Source organism: Capra hircus, chromosome 24, assembly GCF_001704415.2.
Source record: "Capra hircus breed San Clemente chromosome 24, ASM170441v1, whole genome shotgun sequence".
Classification (NCBI taxonomy): Eukaryota; Metazoa; Chordata; class Mammalia; order Artiodactyla; family Bovidae; genus Capra; species Capra hircus.
This window is the reverse complement of record NC_030831.1, coordinates 681275-704386: the sequence shown is the minus strand read 5'-3', so window position 1 is coordinate 704386 and position 23112 is coordinate 681275. Positions and strand designations below refer to the sequence as shown.

The 23112-nt window shown below is 59.9% G+C and overlaps 1 protein-coding gene across 6 annotated transcripts in view; it reads left to right on the top strand.

Annotated features, from left to right (window-relative positions):
• The window catches only part of NFATC1 (nuclear factor of activated T-cells 1), an 88156-nt gene that overhangs the window by 37773 nt on the left and 27271 nt on the right, over positions 1-23112 (top strand). For 5 of the 6 annotated variants that reach the window (XM_018039660.1, XM_018039662.1, XM_018039661.1 and 2 more), the window contains exons 6-8: positions 600-740; positions 6968-7023; positions 13155-13287. In XM_018039660.1, the coding sequence (XP_017895149.1) occupies positions 600-740; positions 6968-7023; positions 13155-13287 (330 nt within the window). Of the gene's footprint in view, positions 1-599; positions 741-6967; positions 7024-13154; positions 13713-23112 lie in introns of those variants that run through there. The other variant, XM_018039663.1, reaches the window with a different exon arrangement.

Sequence of the window (23112 nt, the reverse complement as noted above, 5' to 3'; positions counted from 1 at the left end):
CCGTGGGCTCTGCTGCAGGTGGCTCCAGCTTTCTGACCTATGGTCTCTCCCCGTGAGAAGGAGCAGGCCCCTCATCTCAGGTCTGGTCACTGGGGAGGGCCGTGTGAGGACCCTGGTCACTGGGGGCCGCAGAGTGTATCTTCACTGTTGCTGCTACACAGACCTCTGCCCCATTTCCCAAGCTTGGCCGCCTGTGTCCTCAGCCCTTGAGAGCCCACCACATTCAACTTTAGCCTGGGGTGCCTTGCTTTGTGGGCCCCCCACCTGGTTAGACCTGGGGATCGCCCTGTTGCTGCTGGTGGGCAGGCTGTGTCGCCCCTAACCTATAGGACTCCCCACAGCTTCCCCAGGCCCTTCAGGGGTGATCACTGTAGCAGAACGCGTTCACTTCCACAGAGTCACACACACACACGCACGTGTGTACACACTCACGTATGTACGCACACACGTCTCCACGTGGACCAGTCACAGGCGTGCTGCCTTCCCTTTGACAATGGGTCGTGGGTGGACCGGCTGCCCAGGAGGGGCTGGGGGGCTGTGGGTGGACCAGCCCTCCCAGGAGGGGTCTCACTGGCTCACTTCTCGCCCCACCCCCACAGCCCAGCGCTCGGCCCAGGAGCTGCCCCTCGTGGAGAAGCAGAGTGCGGCCAGCGGCCCCGTCCTCGGAGGGAAGAGGATGGTCCTCTCCGGCCACAACTTTCTTCAGGACTCCAAGGTCATTTTTGTGGAGAAAGCACCAGGTATTTCCTCTTAAAACCAGCATCGAGTGCTTGCTGTTTGGGTGCTGGCAAAGGTTGGCTGGCGGGAGAGGGTGCCATGCACGGTCCCAGGGCCTCCCCACATGGCTTCGAGGGGCTGCGGGTGTGGGGTCTGCTTCTGCCTGGCTAGCAGGTGCCTCTTCAGGGGCTCCAACCAGCTCTTGCTGGTCTGTGCCTTTCTTAGAACCGCAGACCATCCTAGGCAGGTATCCAGCTGTGCAGTGGGCACGGAAGCCACAGGGGACCACACTGGGCCCAGAGACCTTTCTGTGCCGTTTGCTCTGGTGGCACAGTGCCCTGCAGCGCAGAAGGAGACACTGGTTGCTTTCAATAACGGTGGACCCTGGGGCCGCAGCCACCCGTGTGTGTGTGTGTGTGCATGTGTGCACACATGCGCACGGACCTGTGTCTGTGCATGCAGGTGTGTGTGCACGTGGACCTGTGTGTGTGCACGTGGACCTGTGTCTGTATGCTCCTCTGGAGGTCTGAAGGGAAAGGGTCTCTACTCTCTGGTGTCTGGGGAACCAGGTGACCAGCCTGTCATTGAGCTGCAGGATGGATACAGGGGGTTAGGGGTAGGGGTGGGAGTAGGGCCGGGGGAAGCACGGCTCCTGCCCCAGGGCTGCCCAGCCCTGCCCAGCCCACGTGGTCGTAAGGGTGAGCATGTGGCCTCGCCACTCTCACACCCTGGGGTGTGTGTGTAGAGCACGTTCCTTGTGGGGAGCTGGCCTGAGGGGATGCCGCTGCCCATAGGCTGGAAGGGAGTGTCCGCAGGCCGGGTTCTGGGGCCAGTTGCCCAGCTGCTCCTCTGAGCCCCAGTCCAGCTCTCGAGCCCAGGGCAGGGCCCCTGCTGCTCACCACACACCGCGGAGGCTCTCAGCCTCCGTAATGGGGCTGACTTTGCACAGTCTGCAGGAAACTTAAGTGCTTCGGTCAAAACGGACCTGAGAGTCTTTCCCGTTGGCCTCGTTCTGCCTGCACTATTGTGCCTGTGATTGGAGATTGTTTTACAGGAGGGAGAAGTCCCGCCTGAGTACAGTGGTGGGGGGAGAATTCACACTACCAGAATGCCCCTCTTTGGAGGAGGTGAATTTTGAAATAATTTCAGCGTTTGTGTTCTAAATGTGGGCGTGGGCACCCCCTCCCAGCCTGTGGGCGGCAGGGTCCTCACCGCACTTGGAGATGTATGTGGTGGGAGCCGGCCGGCGCCCCAGGCTGTTTCCTCCAGGGCTGTTTCCAGTCAGCCCTGACCTCAACCTGGGTGCCGTGATGGGACCGTGAGGCGTCTCCCAATCTCCTCAGCTTGTCGTGGACGGGGGCGGGCTCCTCGGTCCCGGTGGCCGGGTCGCGGGTCTGCACGGTGGCCGTCGCCTGCGGCTGGAAGCCGAGTTCCCGGGCGTCTGGCTGTTCGCTGGGCTCCCCGGACCCCCGGCCCCCGGCGGGCTCAGTGCTGCTGCCGCTCGCTGCCACGCTGGCCTGCCCCCAGCCTGGTGTCTCCTGCAGCATTCCATGTCTGGTGGGCAGAGGGCAAGAAGCCAGGAAGTGGGTGGAGACCAGACGTCCCGCAAACGCATGGTGCGTCATGACAAGGGCAGTGTAAACACGCAGCACAGCTGTGTGTCGTGTCGCACTGTGTCTGTGTCTAAACAAAGTTGCCGGCACGTTTGCACACATGTCCACGCCAGTCCCGTGTGTCCAGCATGCATTCCTGGCCTCGCACACGTGCTTCCTGATGGGCCTCAACAGTTACTGGGCTTTTCCTGGTTGATTTTGGGGCGAGAAACCACTAAAGTCAATTTAGAGTGAAAGCCTGGTCATCCTCTAGGCTCCTGAGGAGGTGCCGTGTGCTGGAAAATTCTGTCTTTAGTCCCTACTTGGAGGCAGCAAGGCTGGCATGCAAGCGGTGAGGCTGGTCCAGGAGCTGCTGGCCGTGGGCAGGAGCAGGCCTGTGGCTGGCCTGTCGCACGTCAGACACTGGGTGAGGTGGGTGTCTAGTCACCATGTCGCCTCAGCTGCTCTGAGCACTGCTTGGAGTTTCTTAAGTATTTCAAGATTCCTCCTGGCCAGGGCTGGCTGTCACCTGTGCCCACCTTGTATGACCAAGCAGGGTCCCGGAGGAGGATGGCCCTCAGGACATGGGAGCGAGGCTTCTCCTGTGGTAAGAGGACCCCTCAAAAAGAGCCATGAAGCAGCTGCACTCACCTCTGAGATGTTCGTGTTCTCAGCTGCGTTCGTGGCGGGACTCTCCAGGACCACCCTGAAATTCTGCTCAGGGTTCAGTGTCCAGTAAGAAGCCACAGGGCCTTCCCTTCAAGGACAGCTGTGGCCTCTGAGCCAGATGCCACCTCCTGCAGTGGACGTCCCTGAGCGTGGGGCCTGGGACAGACTCACTGGGAGGCCTGGCAGGAGCAGGACGCTGAGATGCCCCCCCCACCCCTCTCTCTCCTGCTGGAGGTCAGGGGACTCTGTTACGGCTTTGTGCATGAGGGATATACTTGCACACATGTGTGCAGATATTAAAAATATATAAAAACATTTAAATATGAGAACACGGAGAGAGTGCCCACATGGAGAGGGATCAGGAGAGACTAGGGATTTGGAGCTTGCACCACGTGTCACCAGGTTCTCAATTGTGATGCTTAAAGTCAGCGATGTGCAGCCCAGCCTTTCCATGCGGCTCCTAGAAACTGTGTGACGCTCAGCAGAACTCACCAGAGCTGGCGGCTTCGGCAGGCTACAGGGTTTGCTGCAGCTTGTGTGTGGCTGGACACAGCCATGGCCCCCAGGGCATCCTTAATGGACTCTGTACCTCCTCAAGGCCCAGACTCGAGGGGGACCCCTTAGCACCGAGGCTCAGACAGGCCCCATCTGCCCAGACTCAGGGCTAAACCACCCAGGGTGTAGGCTTGGAGGATCATCGGGTTCAGCGTGACTGCCAGCCACATGACCAGACCACCTCCCTGTCAGACCTGTTCAAACCTATTACTGAGGCCCCAAACCCCATGTGGTCACAGACCCAGAAGAGAACATGACGTCCTCAGTCCTAAGTCTTCACAACAGAAGCAGGACTTGTTTCCTGCAGGGAAGGCCTGCCACTGCCCAGGATTGACCATTGGGAAACAGTGCTGACCCTCAGTGGGTGGAAAAGAGCAGCAGCCAGGCCCCTCTGGTCCTTAGGAGGCTTTTTCTCACTTTGGGCCTCGGAGCCAAGTGGTCCTCCCACGACCCTGAACTGAATGTTTTCAGCAGTCTTGGGGGGGTTGTGTTTCCCCAGTGCCTTCAATGCAGATGACAGGCGGGTGGGGCCCTGCTGGGGTTGGGGGCCATGGCATCCTATTCCCGGCCCTGCCACCCAGCAAGGTCCTCCAGGAATGTCCCGTGAGGGCATCAGAACATCACCCTCTGAAGGCCAGAGGGTGCCCATCCTACTTGTCACTCACTGTGGTCGGCTGTTGGTGTCACGCATGATGCGCAGTGGGTCTGTGTGGGCTCACATGAGCGCACGCGTGTTCCTCCCCTGGGCGAGGGAGTGACCTTGCTTCACTCTGGAGGCACATCTGCTTGTCCCTGTGGGCATTAGAGGCAGCACCCCCACCCTGGCCCTGCGGAGGGCTGGAAACCAGCGAGTTTGAGGCAGGGTCAGCTGTTGGGGACCCTCGGGGCTGCGTCCAGCGGGCCTGCTCTGTCCCCACCCTGTGGAGCAGGGAGCAGGCCGTGCGGCGGGGCTGCCCCTCCCAGGCCCGGCTCCTCCGCCGGGTGTGGCGGGGAAGCCTTTCCGATGACTCAGGCTGCAGGGAATTCCCTAATGACTCGGAATAGTTTTACTCCTGGGCTTGCACACAATTTCCTACTGAGGAGGCCAGCGAGCTCCTGATAAGGCTGGAGCACAAAGGCCCGTTCAGGCCCGTGGCCTCCCTTCCCGTAGGGGCTGCGGCTGCGTTCCACACCCGGTGGCCTCCCAGCAGCTTTGCAGAAACAAGGACGCCAGAGGCTGGGGGCACGAGCCCCAGGCCGGGGCAGTGGAAGGAGTCAGCAGTCAGCAGGGTGGGGGCGCTGGGGAGTGTCCCGCGTGGGGGTCCCACAGGGCAGGCACCGGCCACCCTGGCTGCTGCTTCGGCCTCCTCCTGGAGCAGGATTGCGTGTGCACTTCTGACCACAGAACAGACTGGGCCAGAGCCCCCAGGCCAAGGTGAGGGGCGTGGGAGCCCTGGGCCTGTGAGCCGGACCTCAGTGGCCCATCTGCCTCTGCCCTTTGCTCCGTGCTCGTCTCTCTGTGCGCCAGGGATCTGTGTTTTCAGATGCTGTGACAGGGCTGTGAGCCTGTGCGGGTGGCCAGGCTGGTCAGCTTGTGGATCTGCTTGCACGGTGGGACCGCTGGACCCCAGGCCAGCACTGGATGGGATGGTGTCGCACAGCCCACGAGGGCCTGGAGGGGAAGGCCCCTCCCGCCGTGCTTGTCCTCGGTGCGCACGCCCACCGCCCACTCCACACCCGTGTTTTCCGTGCTGGCTGTTCCACCGGTGGACCTACAGCCCATTCCCAGGAGGCTGGTCTGGTCTATGGGCCCTCCTGGAGGGTGGGCGGTGGACGCTGGGTGAAGGGCCCTGCCAACCTCTATGGACCAGAAGTAAAGCAGTTGCAAGGCTTTGCCACAGCTGTTCAGGTTTTAACATTTAATGGCTGTTTTGGGGCAACGATGGGTTTTGTCATAAGAAAAATTGTTGTTTTTAAAAGGCACCAAGGACGTGGGAGGCTTGGTTACAGGAAGAGTCATTTTGGTTTCCTCAAACTGGTGGGGGTGGGTGGGGCCCAGTGGCACATCCACAGCAGGTGTGGGCCATACCGAGGGAGCTGTGTCCACGGTGCTTTCCACGCGTCCCGGGGACCCTCTGCCGTTTATCGCCCAAGTTGGGGATCGCTCCTTCCCTGAGCCCTGCCCTCATGGGAGCTGTCTGCTGCTTGCGGAATGCCGGCGCTTTTAAGAGTGGGGGTGTTCTTTCCGTCTCCTGTTGGTTTTTCCTAGAGGAGAGACGGATGCAGGTCCCCAGGCTCCAGCAGTGTTTGATGCCCTAGTGGGTCATCTGCTGAATGCTCCGCGGGGGCACTCGGTGTCCCGAGGGGCTGGTGTGGCCTGGCACGTCCAGGCCTCTTTGTGACTCACATTTCCTCTCTGCTCCGCCCTCCGCCCCTGCCCAGCCAGCACTGTGAGGGACAAAAAGGCGATGCTGTCTAACTTATTTATAATTTAGTATTTGTAACACATACATTTCTTCTTGGAAAACAGTGAGAAAACAAAAATTAGGCCCAGAACTATTACTAGATAGATGTAACGTTTCATTTGGCGGGCAACTTTATAAAAAAGTGCGAAGAGGTCCATGTAGGAGATTGGCATCTGTTACTTCCAAATAACGACTAGGCCTTGTAGGCAAAGCATGCCTGCCAGAGGGGCTTCCTAGCACCGGGAACACGGCTCTGTCACCCCAGCCAGCAGGTCCTGGGCCTCGCCTCCCTCCAGGGCCTGGCCCAGGGACAATAAGCCCTTTCTTTCACGGGCACTAGAGCCTTTTCATTTTTTCAAACATGCAAACGGCCACGGGGTAAGGTTAAAAATACCTTGTGTTTTGCATTTCTGGGTCCTGATGTGGCAAGGAGTAGTCTCAGAGAGGATTTTCTTATTCAGCCCCCAGTTCCCCTGAGCAGGGCAGGACCCGTGGCTCTAGGGCCACACTTATTAGAATAACCCTGCTCCCAAGACCCATGAGGGCTCTTCATGCCCAGGTAATGAGGCCCCAGCTCCCACTGTGTGCACTGCACTCAGGCTCACATCCCAGACGATGGCCTTCCTACCTGGGTTGCCTGCGTTCCTCCTGGGTTACTCCCCCTTGGAGCGTAGACCCTTTCTACGGCTGGCGCTAGGGATGCTCAAGGCCCTAGCTAGGGACGCTCAAGAGCTCCCTCCTGCAGAGTGGGGGTCTCCAGCCCCCCGCTCCAGACCTGCAGTCAGGTCTGTTTGAGCTCCTCCCCTGGGGGCCTGGCATCCACTCTGGTTGATCAGTCACGCAGGGACCCACTCCCGTCAGCTGCTGCTGAGCCGGCCAGGCAAGGGTGGGTCCTCTCATTGCAGGACTCCCATCTGCCTGCGTCCAGTTGTGATTTGGAGGCCGCCCCTTTGAGACAGAATAACAGACTTCCCGAATCCTTTCTTGCAGATGGCCACCACATCTGGGAGATGGAGGCAAAGACTGAAGGAGACCTGTGCAAGCCGGTGAGTATGGGCCAGACGGGTGGTGGTGGGGGCAGGGGGAGTGGACGGACAGCCTAGGGGGGCCACGTGCTCTCTGGAGAGGCTCTTGACTACAGAGGGGCTCCTGGCCCAAGGCACATCGCTTCTGATTTGTTGCAATGAACCACGGATGAGCACACAGAGAGAGAGAGCAAGGGATAGAAATGGTTGTGAAGTGCTTCCTGACTCAAGCACTCTGGGCACACGCAGCGCAGGGAGCAGACAGCGCAGACGCGGGGTGACCGCAGAGAGCCAGGCAGCTCCTGGGCTGCAGGCCCCCGCCAGGCGGACCAGGTGCACACACATGCCCGGAGCCTGTGGTCTCCACTGGCCATTGTCACCAGGGAGCCCAGACTCGCTGCCCTCCGAGAGGACCCCCCCCTCCAGAGCCTGAGCCCCACCCCTCACCGCCTGGCCATGCGGGCCCAGGGTTTCCGCCAGCGTCCTTAGCTCCTCACGCGCTGTCCTCCCACCAGGACACAAGCTCAAGGTCAGATCTGAGTGCTGCCCCACCTGCTTGTCGTGCTGGCAGCAGCCGGGGGATCTGCAGACCCGCGGTCCACTGTGCACACTCGTCGTCTGCAGGGCCCAGGGCCTGCCGCTGCCCAGCTGTACACTTGGCTTCCGTGGTGTTTGTGGCTGCTCACACTCAAGGAAGAAACAGGAGGGGGCCTGAGGGAGAACCAGGAGTGAGGCCTGAGGGAGAACCAGGAGTGAGGCCTGAGGGAGAACCAGGAGTGAGGCCTGAGAGAGAACCAGGGAGGCCTGAGGGAGAACCAGGGAGGCCTGAGGGAGAACCAGGGGGCCCTGAGAGAGAACCAGGAGGGGGCCTGAGGGAGAACCAGGAGTGAGGCCTGAGGGAGAACCAGGAGTGAGGCCTGAGGGAGAACCAGGAGGGGGGCCTGAGGGAGAACCAGGAGTGAGGCCTGAGGGAGAACCAGGAGTGAGGCCTGAGGGAGAACCAGGAGGCCTGAGGGAGAACCAGGAGTGAGGCCTGAGGGAGAACCAGGAGTGAGGCCTGAGAGAGAACCAGGAGTGAGGCCTGAGGGAGAACCAGGAGGGCCTGAGGGAGAACCAGGAGTGAGGCCTGAGGGAGAACCAGGAGTGAGGCCTGAGGGAGAACCAGGAGTGAGGCCTGAGAGAGAACCAGGAGGGGGCCTGAGGGAGAACCAGGAGTGAGGCCTGAGGGAGAACCAGGAGTGAGGCCTGGGAGAGAACCAGGAGTGAGGCCTGAGAGAGAACCAGGAGTGAGGCCTGAGAGAGAACCAGGAGGGGGCCTGAGGGAGAACCAGGAGGGGGCCTAAGAGAGAGAACCAGGAGTGAGGCCTGAGGGAGAACCAGGAGGGGGCCTAAGAGAGAGAACCAGGAGTGAGGCCTGAGGGAGAACCAGGAGTGAGGCCTGAGGGAGAACCAGGAGTGAGGCCTGAGGGAGAACCAGGAGTGAGGCCTGAGGGAGAACCAGGAGAGGGGCCTGAGGGAGAACCAGGAGTGAGGCCTGAGGGAGAACCAGGAGTGAGGCCTGAGAGAGAACCAGGAGGGGGCCTAAGAGAGAGAACCAGGAGTGAGGCCTGAGGGAGAACCAGGAGTGAGGCCTGAGGGAGAACCAGGAGTGAGGCCTGAGGGAGAACCAGGAGGGGCCCTGACAGAGAACCAGGAGGCCTGAGGGAGAACCAGGGGGCCCTGAGAGAGAACCAGGAGGGCCTAAGGGAGAACCAGGAGTGAGGCCTGAGGGAGAACCAGGAGGGCCTGAGGGAGAACCAGGAGTGAGGCCTGAGGGAGAACCAGGAGGGGGGCCTGAGGGAGAACCAGAGGGCCTGAGGGAGAAGCAGTAATGAGGCCTGAGGGAGAACCAGGAGTGAGGCCCGAGGGAGAACCAGGGAGGGGGAGCGAAGGACAACCAAGGCGGGTCCTGAGGGAGAAGCAGGAGGCGGTCTGAGGGAGAAGCAGGAGGGGGTCTGAGGGAGAACCAGGGGAGGATCTGAGGAAGACTGGTGCCTTCTTGCTGTGTTTCTGTCTGAAGGCGGCAAAGGTTTCTCCTTCCTCTGCATGAGCACTGACCGGTGCGCCTTTCGGGCTGCGTCTTTATTTTGTAAGAATGTCCAGCAGAGCAGCCCTGTGCTCTCACCCATACTCCCAGTCCCTGCCTTCTGGTTGAGGTGTGGAGACCTTGTGTCTGAAGCATTTATTGACGGGTTGGATTACTGTCCACCTCCTTTGTCTTCTCAGAGCAGGAAGAACCTTCAGGTAACAATGCATAGGCCGGCAGGTGATTTTTTTTCTTTTAAAAATCCTTTACTTTTAAAAATTTAAACTTATTTATATTAAATGAAAAAAGAAGAATTTTTTTAATGATAAAAGGAACAATTTACAAATAAAATAGATATTATAAACCGTTAGACACCTAACAGCAAAGAAACAAAGATACATAAAGCAAAAATCAGAAGAAATACAAGGGAAAAGAAAAAATATATAATTGCCATAAGACATATCAACATTTCTCTGAGAATGTTTTATCAAGTGCAGAAGAAATAAGAATATGAACATCTTGAATGAGGTAATAATTTAAATGTAATAAATTTATATTTAATTATTTTATATTACTCTTACATCCTACGGTGATTTTTTGAAGTTCAAAGTTCCTCCACTCTCTCTCCCTCGTCCCACTGGCCCCTCTTGATGGTGGCATGTGGACGGTCCATTCCTGAGAACACAGGCAGTGGGAGTCATTGTTCAAAGTCTCATTCATGATAAGGACTGAATTTTCTCCGTTGGCCGCGAGATTTGCAGACGTGATCGCGGTACCCTCTGCCCTGTGTCTGGAATCCCCTCCCTCCACACAGGTGGCTTCATCAGGAAGAAGCACGTTGTTGTTCAGCTGCTAAGTTGTGTCCAACTCTTTGCAACTCTATGGACTGCAGCATACCAGGCTTCCCTGTCCTTCACCAACTCCCAGAGCCTGCTCAAACTCATGTCCATTGAGTTGATGATGCCATCCAGCCGTCTCATTCTCTGTCGCCTCCTCCTCTTTCTGCCTTCAATCTTTGGCAGCATCAGGGTCTTTTCCAGTGAGTCAGCTTTTTGCATCAGGTGGCCAAAGTACTTACTGGAGCTTCAGCTTCAGCATCAGTCCTTCCAATGAACACCCAGGACTGATCTCCTTTAGGATGGACTTGTTGGATCTCCTTGCTGTCCAAGGGACTCTCAAGAGTCTTCCCCAGCACCGTAATTTGAAAACATCATTTCTTCGGCGCTGAGCCTTCTTTATGGTCCAGCTCTCACATCCATAACTACCGCAAGCATCTTTACCTGTGACTTTAGCTTCTTCTTCCAAGCACTGATCCATTTACAGAAACCTTTCCAAATGGTTTCAAGGTAAACCTTTCCTCCCAGGCCCAGGGAGGACACCTGTATCCCACTGTCACCACCCCCCAGGGTGTCCAGGCCTCTAACCTCACACGCTGCCTCACGGCTCCTCCTGGTTCCCTTGGGGAAGTGCTGCTGGCTTAGGAACTCCACTTCTGGACAAGGACTCCAGGCCCCACAGTTACAGAGGTGGGCCTCAGGTTTGCTGTGACCAACACCAGCCACTGGCGGTCACCCCGAAACAGAGGCCCTTGGCTCCAGGTTCCAGCCCCTCTGTAGGCCCAAGTCCTCTGCCCCCAGGCTACCCACCCCTTCTCCCTGGGCAGGAAGGAGAGGCCAGCAGAAACTGTGCATTTTTGGCATTGAAATAATTCCGCCAAGTTTGCATGTTCAGATTTTCCGTTGTTGGGTTTCCTTTTCCACTGTGAACAGTGCATATTTTAAAGAAAACTTAACCATTATCAGTCGTGTGTTCTGAGAGAAAAGCATGTGAACAGCAATGTGCTTCAGGTTTATGGTTTCACCTTTCTTATCTCTTAAATGAAGTTTACTTTCATATGTTTCTTCTAATTATGAAAGAGTGCCATATTCATTGTGGAAACTTGGAAGATATTAACAAAGTTTAAAAAGGAAAACGCCTAGTGAAATTTCAGTGGGATGTGGCCACCATTAACATGTGGGCGTATTTCCTTCCACCCTTTTCCTGTCATGGGCGTGTATCTACACGCACACACACATACATACACATTATACATTTCAACAAGGCTGGGTGGCACTGCGTGTGTGGTTTATGTGTGACCTTAAGCAGTGTATACAGTTGGTATGTATCTACCCACACACACACACACACACACTATACATTTCAACAAGGTCGGGTGGCACTGTGTGTGTGGTTTCTGTACAACCATGAGAAGTGTAGACGGTGGGTGTGTGTCTACACACACACGTGTACATACACATTATCCATTTCAACAAGGTCGGGTGGCACTGCGTGTGTGATTTATATATGACCATGATAAGTGTAGACGGTGGGTTTTCTCAAAGTAAGTGGCATGAATATGCTGAGTGCCGTTTGGACCTCTCGCCCTGGTGCTGGAGAGACAGGTTTCCCTTCTGACCTCTACCCTCACTGCACATTTAGTGGTTCATCATGATTTAATAACCTGTCCAGCATATCAGTCTGTGCCCACATCTAAACACAGTCCTCCAGTCACCTGGCCCCCCGACGTGGAACCTGCTCAAGGTTCCTTGCCCCATCGAGCATGTCCCGGTGCGTCCCTGCAGCCACTCCTGCGTCCCAGCTCTGGTTCTGGTCTCAACTCGAGCAAGCCCTCTGCCTTACTGTCTCTTGTCGTTTCTGCTGTTGACTCTGGTGTCTGCCGTTACTGAGCACCAGCTGTGTGCCCGGTGCCAGCATTACCTGCAGTCCCCTCCTCAGACCACTGCCCTGAGGCGTGTCTTCCTCGCCCTCTCCCCTGTGCCAGTGATGGAGCGAAGACTTGGAGATGTCAGAGCCCGGGCTGAAGTGCAGGCCTGTCCAGCCCGAGCCAGGCTCCCGGACACGGGCTGTGGGGCTGGGGCACAGACGTGGCAGAGGTGCGGCCCCAGCAGGGCTCTGACTGAGCACACATGCCCTTGCCGGGTCACCCACCCTTGACTCCACTGACTCTGTCTTGTTCCAAATGGGATGAAGTTATTAAAACAATAGAAATGCACTTTCTGGCCCACATGTGGTCCCAGGAGATGGAGCCCAGAGCAGGCTGCAGGCCTGGTCCTGCCCACCCCCCTCCACTAGATGCCCTTAGCAGCAGACTGTGCCTCATGTTTTCACCTGTAAAGGGAAGAGTTGCCCTGAAGTTCTCTTCACTTTTCTGTTTAAACATTCTTAAGATTTCATTATTAACTGGATTCAATCAACTTTGCTGTTAATTGGCTACAACTCTTAAAAGTGATGCCACGGATTTTTCTTACACATTTTCCTCTTGTTAACTGAAATCGTATGATAAAAATCACTGAAGAAACCTTTTAGGATGTGAAATCTTGCCCTACCCCACTCCCAAAATCAGGGCCTCTCTTGGGTGCTGAGGCTGGGCCCTCATGTGGAAGGCCGGGCACCTGAGCACGCAGACCCTGCCCAGTGACTCCTCTGCGTGTCCGTACTTGAAAGGGGGCAGTTTGGTGCAGATGTTGCTGATGTCTCATTTAAAACCTGGAAGAGTAACAGCAGCCTCCGTAAGCCCCTGGTCCATTGTGCCTGCCTGTCTACCTTCCCGTCCCCATCCATTCTCGGGGTCGTGGCTTGGGCTTTGGGCCATTGGCATAGAGCATCTCCGGGGGCACTTGCCCTGGGTCTCTGCTGCCAGTTACCTGGACAGGTGCTCCTGGCTCCACTGCAAGTCGGTGCCTGGGGGCTTATTAGTTTCCTGCAGGTCATGCTTGGGTTTGGGGACAGAGAGGCGTGGGGTCCTGCCCAGTGGCTGGTCCCCTCTTGGTACCTGTGCTCACGACTTCTCTCCTGACTCAGTTGACAGCATCTTAGATGAAGCCCATGCCTCCTCCCCGCACGCCCCCCTCAGCCCCCTCTGGGCTCTGGCCACGCAGGAGCCATGGGCCTCAGGCGCTCGGCCGGCCTCTCCAGGGAGAGACCTGCGCATCTCACTCTCGGCGGGGTGAGGGGGGGGGGTGGTGTGGGTGGGTGTGTCCCTGGCTTGTGAGTCGCTCACCGCCCTCGCCCACCTCTTTCTCTCTAGAACTCGCTGGTGGTGGAGATCCCGCCTTTCCGCAACCAGAGGATAACCAGCCCTGTGCAGGTCAGCTTCTATGTCTGCAACGGGAAGAGGAAGCGGAGTCAGTACCAGCACTTCACCTACCTGCCCGCCAACGGTAACGCTCTCTTTCTAACCGTAAATGCTGCCAACGAACCCACGGGGTGCTTTTCCTAAAAGAAAATCAGGGACCCTGACGTTTCAGTCGCTTCAAACCGTGCGGTCGCACTGTGGGCCCGGCCGTCATGTCCTGTTAGCAAGATCTCATCGTCGGTTCCTTCCAAACAGAAGTGGAGCTTTTGGTGTGCTTTCCTTCATACTGTGGGGGTGGGGCTGCATTTGGGAGTGACTGCTGATCCTTTGGAGGCTGCTTGCCAATGTGAAACCGCCAAGGGGGCGAGAAGGTGCAGCTGTTTTGTTCTCAGAAGCTGATGAGGTGGCCTCGGCATGAGTTTAAATTCTCGAGATGCTTAAGGTGGAAATGCAAATAGTTGTCATGATTTTGCAGGTGCTTGAGAAATAAACCTGAGGCCTGAGGCTGGTGACTGGTGTGGTCATTCACTAACATGATGGTTCTGTCCCCAAGCTGACGTCCCACATAAAACTCTCGGCTGGAAAATTGCCTCTCCCCTCGACCGGGAGGCTCTCGCCCCCAAACACCCTTCGTTGTTGTTCAGCCGCTCAGTCATGTCCGACTCTTTGCGACCGCATGGACTGCAGCATGCCAGGCCTCCCTGTTCTCCACTGTCACCCGCAGTTTGCTCAAGTTCATGTCCATTGAGTCGGTGATGCTATTTCACCAAACACCCTTTGCTTGAGCAAAAACACCTTGTTCGCATGGTCCATTCACACACTTTAAGGGTGGTTTCTCGTTCTAAAAAGGCCTGTTTGCACCTGTTCCACGTTCCAGGCTGTTTTCTTAAGGAGAGCAGCACTGTTGCTTCTCCTCTGAACTCGTAGGCAGTTGTTGCCCAGCAGAGCTCAGCCCTGCAGCCTGGCGCCCCGGCCCCCACCACCTCCTCCAGGCAGGCAGGTCTGTGTCCAGAGAGGACCGCGTCTTGATTCCGTTGTGTGATGTAAGTGCAGCTGTTATACTGTGGCTTTTGTTCTGAAGACTTGAGAGATCCCTGTTATCTAAGAGGTAAATCACATACTTAGAACTAACTGCAAAAGCAGCTATGTCCTTATGAAGATGTTTTTGGAGGCTTCAGTTTTCTCTAAATGTGAAACCCTCTGTGTCACAATAGACTAGGTGACAGAAAGCCCTGGAAAACCTGTGGCCATCAGACAGTAGAATTAACTGTTTTCCAGGAAAACAGTAGCCAAGGCTCTCCAGGTTTGAATAACGTGGTTTTGCTGTAAAGTCACCGCGTCATGAGCATGCACGTGGACAGAGCCGCAGGAACGCGTGCTGCCGTGGGCCCGTGCACGAGGAGAATGTCTGCCTTCCTGCCCTGGGCCCATCTGCACATCTGTGGTCAGTACTGGGTGCACCTCTCAAGTCCTGCCTGCTATTGGACACAGTACTGCAGCCCTGGTGGCAGAAATATTCAGTGTTGACTTGAAAATGTAACAGTCACGTACTAATTAAAATTCAAGTGTGGTTGACTAAAAATCGAATGTTATAAAGAAAAATCACTTTCTGAAGCAGTTTAGAAACTAGTTCAAACGTCGTTTCCTACATTTCACTCCAGATTCACCTTCCCGCTAACACAGATGCCCCAGTGTTCGGGGGGCCTTTCAGATGAGGGTACTGAGGCCCCCAAAGAGACGTTGCTGAGGTCGTGGGCGGGGCTGTCTTGGGGCCCTCATCTCCCCTTCCTGCAGCTGTCGTTCAGTCCTGCAGGCCCCTCCCCCAGCAGTGACCTGCCCCAGCTCCACACCCTACTGCCCCTATGTCTGCCCAGAATGCCCCTTCCAGCTGGTGACCCTGCTCCACCCGCAAATCCTCTGTCCATCTCTCTGTCCGTCCAGAGCATGGCTGTGTGGCCTGGTCTCCCTTCACATCTCTCCTGGACATTTGCTTCATCCCCAGAGGCCAAGGGGGCCATGCCACCTGCCCCTGGAGCCCAGCCCTGCCCACCTTCCTGAGTGGTCTCCATGCCCCAAGGGCCTGTGATCACAGACACTCCACTGGACGACAGGTTCCCTGTGAGCAGCCCCTAGGCAGCCCTGACTCCTTACCAAATCACAGGGGCCATCCCTATATGTGTGGGTGTTTTTCTTTTCAGAAAAATAAATGCATGAATGAGAAACAGAATTCAAGTTTCCAGTTTCGGGTTTCGTGTTCTTGCCACTGTCACCGCCTCCTTCAGCTTCAGGCTGAGTCTTCACAGCAGTCGTGGTGCTGGGGCGGTGGGCGGGCAGGGCCCCACATGCCCAACCCCGCCCCACATCTCGTCTCAACCCTGCCCTCACCCCGGAAGCCTCGACCACAGGGAAACCCACCGCAGCCCCCTGTCCCCTGCCGTCCACCACGTCACGTTAGCCTCAGCTGTTCAGCCTGGAAGGGAGTCCTGGCTGCTGGCCTACATGGGGCCCAGGCAGTTTGGGTCCCTTCCCTGGTGGCTCAGACGGCAAAGAGTCCACCTGCAATGCTGGAGACCTGGGTTCAATCCCTGGGTCAGAAAGATCCCTGGAGGAGGGCATGGCAACCACTCCAGTATTCTGGCCTGGAGGGCTACAGTCCATGGGGTCGCAAAGAGTCAGACACGCCTGAGTGACTTTCACTTTCATTTTCTTTCCCTCGTGGGGAGAAGTCTCCAGCTGCGGTGGGACACCCAGGGCGAGCCGAGCGGGCAGGGTCAGGCTCCTCGCAGTGTCTCTGGGCGAAGGTCGAGGGCAGAGCAGAGGAGAGCAGACATCCAGGCGCTTGTGCCGCAGACACACCGCATGTGGCCGGGGCATTTCCCTCGGTGTCTGGTTGGTCACCGTCCGGGTTTAACTCACAGTCTTCTGAAAGGAAGCGTGCAGTCTCTGGGGTAGCTGAGCTGAGGGCCCTGGTCCTGTCGTGGGACTGAGACCCTCCGGGGAGCAGTGACGGTCCTTAAGTTCCCACATACCAGCTGTGTTAAAGATGCAAAGCAGCCTGCCTGTGGGGAGCGGCCCCCGAGTCTGGGGGACGGCAGTCTCCACTTTAGCTGTGTCCCTGGAGCTCGCGTTCTTGGCAGTGCCCGGTGCCCCTGGGACAGGCAGCCTGCACGCAGGGAAGAAGCCCAGCTCACGACCACGGGGTCACAGAGGGAAGTCTGCACGCTGCTGAGTTGAGAGTCCAGCAGAGCCTGGGGTCTGGAGAGCCTGTCTCTGGTCTGAGATGCTTCTAGCTGTTCCCCAGACTGCCAGCTGTGGCGCCTGGCCCCCTGCCTACCTGTTGCTCAGGCCTCAAGGGTCCCAGAGCTTCGCCGGGATTATGAGAAAGCCCTCGGGACACTCAGGCGCCCCCGTGGCCTCCGCCGACGGAGAAGCCGTCTCCAAGGGTCTGAGGCCGAGGGTCGCACACTTGCTGGGTCCAGGTCAGCCGGGTGGCCGGGGCTGGTGGCCGGAGCCACAGGCAGGCAGCTGTCCCGCCCGGGCCGTCAGCCCTGTGACCTTGCCTCACAGCCAGCTCTGGGCTGACCTTTCTGCTGGGCGCCTGGCTCTTCTTTCCCTGAGTTCGTGGCGCTCACATTCCATCCCAAGTCTGGACCTCCCAGAAGCCAGTGTGCACACCCGGCAGTGACTGAGGAAGGCGCCCGGCTCCCGAGCTTCCGGGGCCGCCCCCAGGCCGCCCTCTGACCACTCCTCTGAGCCAGGCCTCACGGGTGCCCACTCTTTAGCGTCCCCTCACGTCGCAGATCCGAATGGGCCCCCACGCCCCCTCCCCACCCCATGTCACAGCTGCCTCTTTGTGGCCTTGACCGCAGGGAGCCGTGCCTCTGATCCTGAGATACACGTGTGTGTGTGTGCTCATGTGTGTGTGCACACAGCCTGTGTCGCTTGCTTGGAGCAGCCGTGTCCAGAGCCCACTGAAGCTGGGGCTTCAGTCTGTCCCCACCCTTCACCCTGAGGGCCCCGGGCTGAGCTTTCTCACCTCGTCTCCTGGTGGGATCGGGGGGCCGAGGAGAGGGTTGCAGATGGACTTCTGTCCACACCAGGGTCCGGCTGGCCTCACCTCATCTCAGAGGACCCGTCGGCCCCCTGGCTGGGCAGGTGCTAGTGTTCCCGCAACATGGGCGGAGGGCTAGGGGTGTCCTTCCTGGGCCTACAGCCCCTAAACTTCTCCCCAAAGGCTGAGTGGGGCCGGGTGCAGGCGGGAGGGCGGTGGGGGGAGAGCCGCTGTGGTTGGTGGCCTGGCCAGTGTCCCTGGGTGTTCTGGAACCTTGCGAGTCAGCTCAGCCGTGTGGCCGGAGGGCCGGGCAGGGTGGGGGCTCATGCGGGCACCTGGCTAGGCTTTTCCTGCTGTTATGAAACCCCAGCTTTGTGGGCTCCCTCACAGCTCCAGCTGGGCACGAGGGATCCGTGTTTCCAGCTCTTTCCACATTAAACCTGCCACACAGGGGAGCTGGGAGCTGGTCGCCCGTGTCCAGGGCCCTGCTGCCGGCCCCAGAGGGACGAGTTGGGGGAGGGGGCTTGGACACTCTTTGCTGTGGGTCTCAGCTCCTTGCTGTGGGTCTGGCCTGCGTGCCGCTGGCTTTGGTGTCTGAACCTGGTGGTGGAGAGCCCAGGCATTGGAGGGGACTGGAGACTGTTTACCTCTGAAGGCCTCCATGGGGTCAGCCCTGTCAGCTGTCTTGACCAGCGACTGCTTCAGGCTGCTGCCCAGCCTCAACTCTGCAGGGAGTGGTCTGAGCTTGGAAGAGAAGAATGATGGGGGCGGGTGAATTGGGGGCCTGAACTGGTGGGAAAGAGCGTGGGCGCCCTTTCCGTGGGGGTCTGAGCCAGGAGCCCAGCACAGACACACCAGGCCTCCCCTGCAGAGACCGTCACACACAGCGGAACGAGGAGGGTGGAGGGTGGACACCGAGGGCCACCGAAACCCAGGGCGGTCTGAGTCAGGCTTGAGGCGAGGCCCCCAGGCACAACCTCGCAGAGCAACTTGGTGACTCCTGGTCCCCACGAGGCACTCACACAGAGGTCACCCCAGGCCGGCCCCTGGGCCCCCGAGTCACAGCCCTGGCCGTGCAGCTGCCTGGACCAAATGCAGGAGGGTGAGCCACGGTCCTTCTGATGCAGCTTTCTCGGCACCTGGTGAAACCCGAAAGTGACCCACTTGTTGGTTCATTTGGTCTGTTCTGCCCGCCATCCATCATCAGCCTAACCAGGGGAGTCGGATTCCCAGGCGGGGCCGACCCAGCAGTGCCATCGCCACGGACGGCCAGGCCGCCTTGCCAGCTCACACCCCACATGTCTGCCTTAGAGCCGTGAAGCCGGTCCATCTCAGTGTGCCCAAGCCTGCAGTCGCGCCATCTCTCAGGGTCCCCTTGACGCTCCTGCAGAGCTGCTGGGCGGCACCCCCAGGATGCCTGGGGGGTCCCGGAGAGGATGGGCCTCCCACCCCATCGGGCTTGGCCGGAGCTCCCCCCAGCACAGACCTGAGGTCTCAGTGCCTGCCGCGGTCATGAGGTTCCCGCCCCGAGCCGGGAGCTTGTCCTCTGGGACCCAGGACCTGATGCAAGTGCGTAGAGAGGCCGGAGCTTGTCCGCAGAGGAGGAGACGTCACTCTTGCTGGCGTGTGCTTGAGACCCCTCGTCCTCTGGTCCGGCTGCCCGCCCCCAGGACTTGCATAGAGGTGCCCGCTCACTGGGGCTGGCAGCTCAGGCAGCTCCCGTGCCCACGATTCCTGCCTCAGAAACCATGCCCTGAAGTTATGTTGTGGGTGTCTGTGTTCATGGCTCGAATGTCACGTAACAAACAGAAGACAGTTTGGGCTTTGCTCTCTGAGGACAGCCTCTCTGGTGCCGGCGGGGCCGGGCGGGCTCACGGAGTCCTCGTGGGGCGCTGTCCTCAGGTGGCTCTGCAGGCGCCGGGCGGCGTCTCCACAGAGGTCCCAGCCCGCCTGGGAGGCTGAGGTCAGCTCAGGTGCTGGGGGTGCCGGGGAGGGGGCCTGGCCCATCTGGCTCGCAGATGCCCCCCATTGTGTCCGCTTCACTGTGTCCCCCCGTGTGTCCCCTCCATGTCCCCGTGCCCCCCCATGTGTTCCCTGTGTCCCCTCACTGTGTCCATGTCCCCCTCCCTGTGCCCCCCTCGTCCCCCTCAGTGTCCATGTCCCCCTCCCTGTGCCCCCCTCGTCCCCCTCCCTGTGTCCCCCCGTGTGTCCCCCTCCCTGTGTCCCCTGTGCCCCCTCAGTGTCCATGTCCCCCTCCCTGTATCCCCCCATGTGTCCCTCTCCCTGTGTCCCTCCGTGTCCCATGTTCCCCCCGTGTGTCCCCCTCCATGTCCCCCCATGTCCCGTGTCCCCCTCACTGTGCCCCTCCATGTCCCCCGCATCCCCCATGTCAATGGACAGTGAGAGCCTCTCTCTGTACCACGGCCCGTGGTGTCGGCCCTCTCCCCTCCCTGACCAGCCTCCTCCCTGCTGTCTGCCTCCAGATGCCAGCACCCGTGTGGGGCAGGTCCATTGGCAGCAGCCCCTTGGGTTGTGGGCTCAGCCCAACCCTGGCTCCTCCTGCAGCAGCGGAAACCATGCTTGTCGGGCCCTCGGTCCCCTCCTAACTGGACGTCACCTGACCGGGGGCATGGGGCAGCCCTGAGGCCACGCAGCCGGCAGGTGCTTCCGGGGCCCGAGTCCCCCCACCCGCGTGCGGTGTGGACCCAGGCCCTCGTCCCAGGTGCGGCCATGTCCGTCTGTCCATCAGGAGAGTGCCTCTTCTCAGCGTCTGTCACTGTTTCTTGTCCAGTGGTCTCCGTCTGTATGCCGTGCCAGGTGTCGTGAGGAGAGCGGGCAGGTGTGCCAGGACCCCGTGTCTGCTGCACGCTGCTTGGAAGTGCCCCCGGCCGGGCTGACTCGCTGGGGTCTCCCTCAGTCACCGTCCTGGCACGGTGTGGAGCCCCCAGGGTGGGCCGGCGGTCGTCTCCTCAAGAGCACGAGTTTCTTCCCAAAGGGAGCCGTCGAGATGGCCTCGTGCTGGGGCTTAAGGGTGGGGGCGAGCACTGGATGCAGACACGGGAAGACGTCTGAGTGAGGAGGCCCCGCTCGGCCGGGTCATCGAGGAGCCGGAGCTGTGCGCCCGCGAGGACCCGGGGGCTGCAGGTGGGGGGACGCAACCTGGGTCACGTCCACCCTCTGTGGTGGGGACTCGGGGTCCGCACGGGCTCACGACCTGACGCCAGTGCCCGCGGCCGCACAGACGCCCTCCTGCTCCCGCCCTCCGCCAGCCCCAGGGGTGCGGGTGCTGCGAGGCAGGCAGACCAGCCCCGGCATTTCCCCACAGCACCTCCAGAGCAGGCGAGGCGGGCGGAGGGCTGGTTAAAGCGCTGGAGGGGCACCTGAGGAAGGAGGTGAGCCTGCCTTGGCACCAAGCTGAGGACCCGGCGTGGGAGAGGAGCCCCGAGGGCGATGGCTTAACTTGCAGGACGTGCCGCTCCGACGCCCCGGGCCCTGCACGTGGGCTCCGACGCAGAGCCTAACTGGCGCCGTCCGGGCCGCGCGTGCGCAGGGGCGGCCGCGGGCTTGTCGGGTGACTTCAGCGCCGAGGCTGCCCAGTCGGAAGGCCCCGCCCCAGCGCGCCCCCTGCCGCTTCCTATGGTCCTGGCTGGAAGCCGTCCCCCGCTGGGCAGCGCGGTCCGTGGAGTCGCGGCCTGGAGCTCGGACCACCCCAGGCGGGCGGCCGGCTCCTGGAGAGGCCACCTCGCCCGCGCGGGAGCCGCCTCACACCGGGCTTCTCAGCGGGCAGCAGGCGAGCGCACCGCTGGGTCTGTGACCCGTGGGACTGGCGTCTCTGTCAAGGCCCCCGGGCCGCTCTCCCCGCCGCCTCGCTGGGATGTGGGGCTCAGGGCTGGAGCCCCAGTCAGGAGGCACGCAGGGCTCAGACCCAGTTGAGGCGTCTCCTGAAGTGGCTTCCACGTGGGGCCCCAGGCTAGGGGGACGGTGCTTATTGCAGAAGCCCCAGGCTGTGGCCACCGACCACAGGTGTGCAGATTGGAGGGGAGGGGTCGCATCTGAGAGTGGTTCTGCACACACCCTCAGACGTGGGGCCCACAGGCACACCGAACCTTGGGGACCCAGCCTGGACTCAGAACAGCCTTGGGCCCAGCCGTGCCCTCCCCTGCAGGGCGACGTCCATGTGGGGAAGTAGCACACCCACACGGTCGCTGGAGACCCGCAGGAAGGGAGACAAGGAGTCAAGGAGACCCGCCCCCACGGGCCGCAGGAGACCCACAAGAAGGGGGACAAGGAGTCAAGGAGACCCGCCCCCACGGGCCGTGGGAGACCCGAAGAAGGGAGACATGGAGTCACGGGAAACCTGCACCCACAGGCCACGGGAGATCCGCAAGAAGAGGGACAAGGAGTCGGGAGACCCACCCCCACGGGCCATGGGAGACCCGCAAGAAGGGGGACATGGAGTCACGGGAAACCTGCCCCCACGGGGCCATGGGAGACCCACAAGAAGGGGGACATGGAGTCTTGGGAGACCCACACCCATGGGCCGCAGGAGACCCGCAAGAAGGGGGACATGGAGTCAAGGAGACCCGCCCCCACGGGCCGCAGGAGACCCGCAAGAAGGGGGACATGGAGTCACGGGAAACCCACCCCCACGGGGCCATGGGAGACCCGCAAGAAGGGGGACATGGAGTCACGGGAAACCCACCCCCACGGGGCCATGGGAGACCCGCAAGAAGAGGGACATGGAGTCTTGGGAGACCCACAGCCACGGGCCGCGGGAGACCCGCAGGAAGGGGGACACGAAGTCTCGGGAGACCCACACCCATGGGCCGCGGGAAACCCACACGAAGGGGGACTTAGAGTCACGGAAAACCAGCACCCATGGAACCGGGGGAGACACATACCCATGGGAGACCCACAGGGCTACTGCAGGAACCAGGACCTGCGGGTGTTTCCCGACATGCGATCCACCTGGGACAGCTGGCCCTTCTTCACGTCCGCCGGCAGCCTGGGAGGCGTCCCTGAATCCTGCTCCGTAGCATCTGGAGCCCCTCACACAAAGCCCTGACCAGCTATGCGCTCGAGAGAGAAGTCTCTCGCCCAGTAAAGGACCGCCAGTGCCGCTTGGGCACCGGGCAGGCCAGGGCTGCGGGAGTTGGCCTGGCTGATGGAGACTGACCAGCACCGGGAGTGAGGATGCCTGCTGTGCCCACACCTGCCATGCTGGACACATCCTGTCCAAGGATGCCAGGGACACCCCAGCTTTCTACCTGACGTGACTTTGGGGACATGAGTGATGACCCTGGCTCTGCCTGCAGGAGGCCGCACGGTGGCCATCACCCGCTCTGCTCCTCCCCAGCCTTCCAGCTGCAGCACTGCCTGGGGACCTGGTGCCTCCCTGCCCACAGAGGCGGGAAGAACAGGAACAGGGCTGGGGAGGGGGCACAGGGAGGGCAAGACCGAAGGGAACGACTCCACTGGGCATCCTGGGTACAAGCCAGGACCTGGCGACACTGAGCGGGGCCACGTGCTCTCATGCCAGTGTCCCCAGGTCCCAGCTACGCAGCCACGGTGCTGCCCAGGCGCCCTGTGGACGGGCTTTGGGAAAGCCAGTCCTCATCCTCCAGGCTGCTGTGGGTTGCAAGCACCAGCCATAACAGAGAACAGATGTGCACCCGCACTGGCTCGAGACCGTGTTACAGCGAAGCTGAGTCTGAGAGAGGAGCTTTATTTACTTAAGGCGGAGGCTGGGTGCGCGGAGGCCCGCGGGCTGGGAGGAAGAGGGGCGTTCCCTCCGCGCCGCCCACCCCAACGCCAGGAGGCCAGCCTCACACAGAAGAGGCGAAGACATGATCAGGAGGG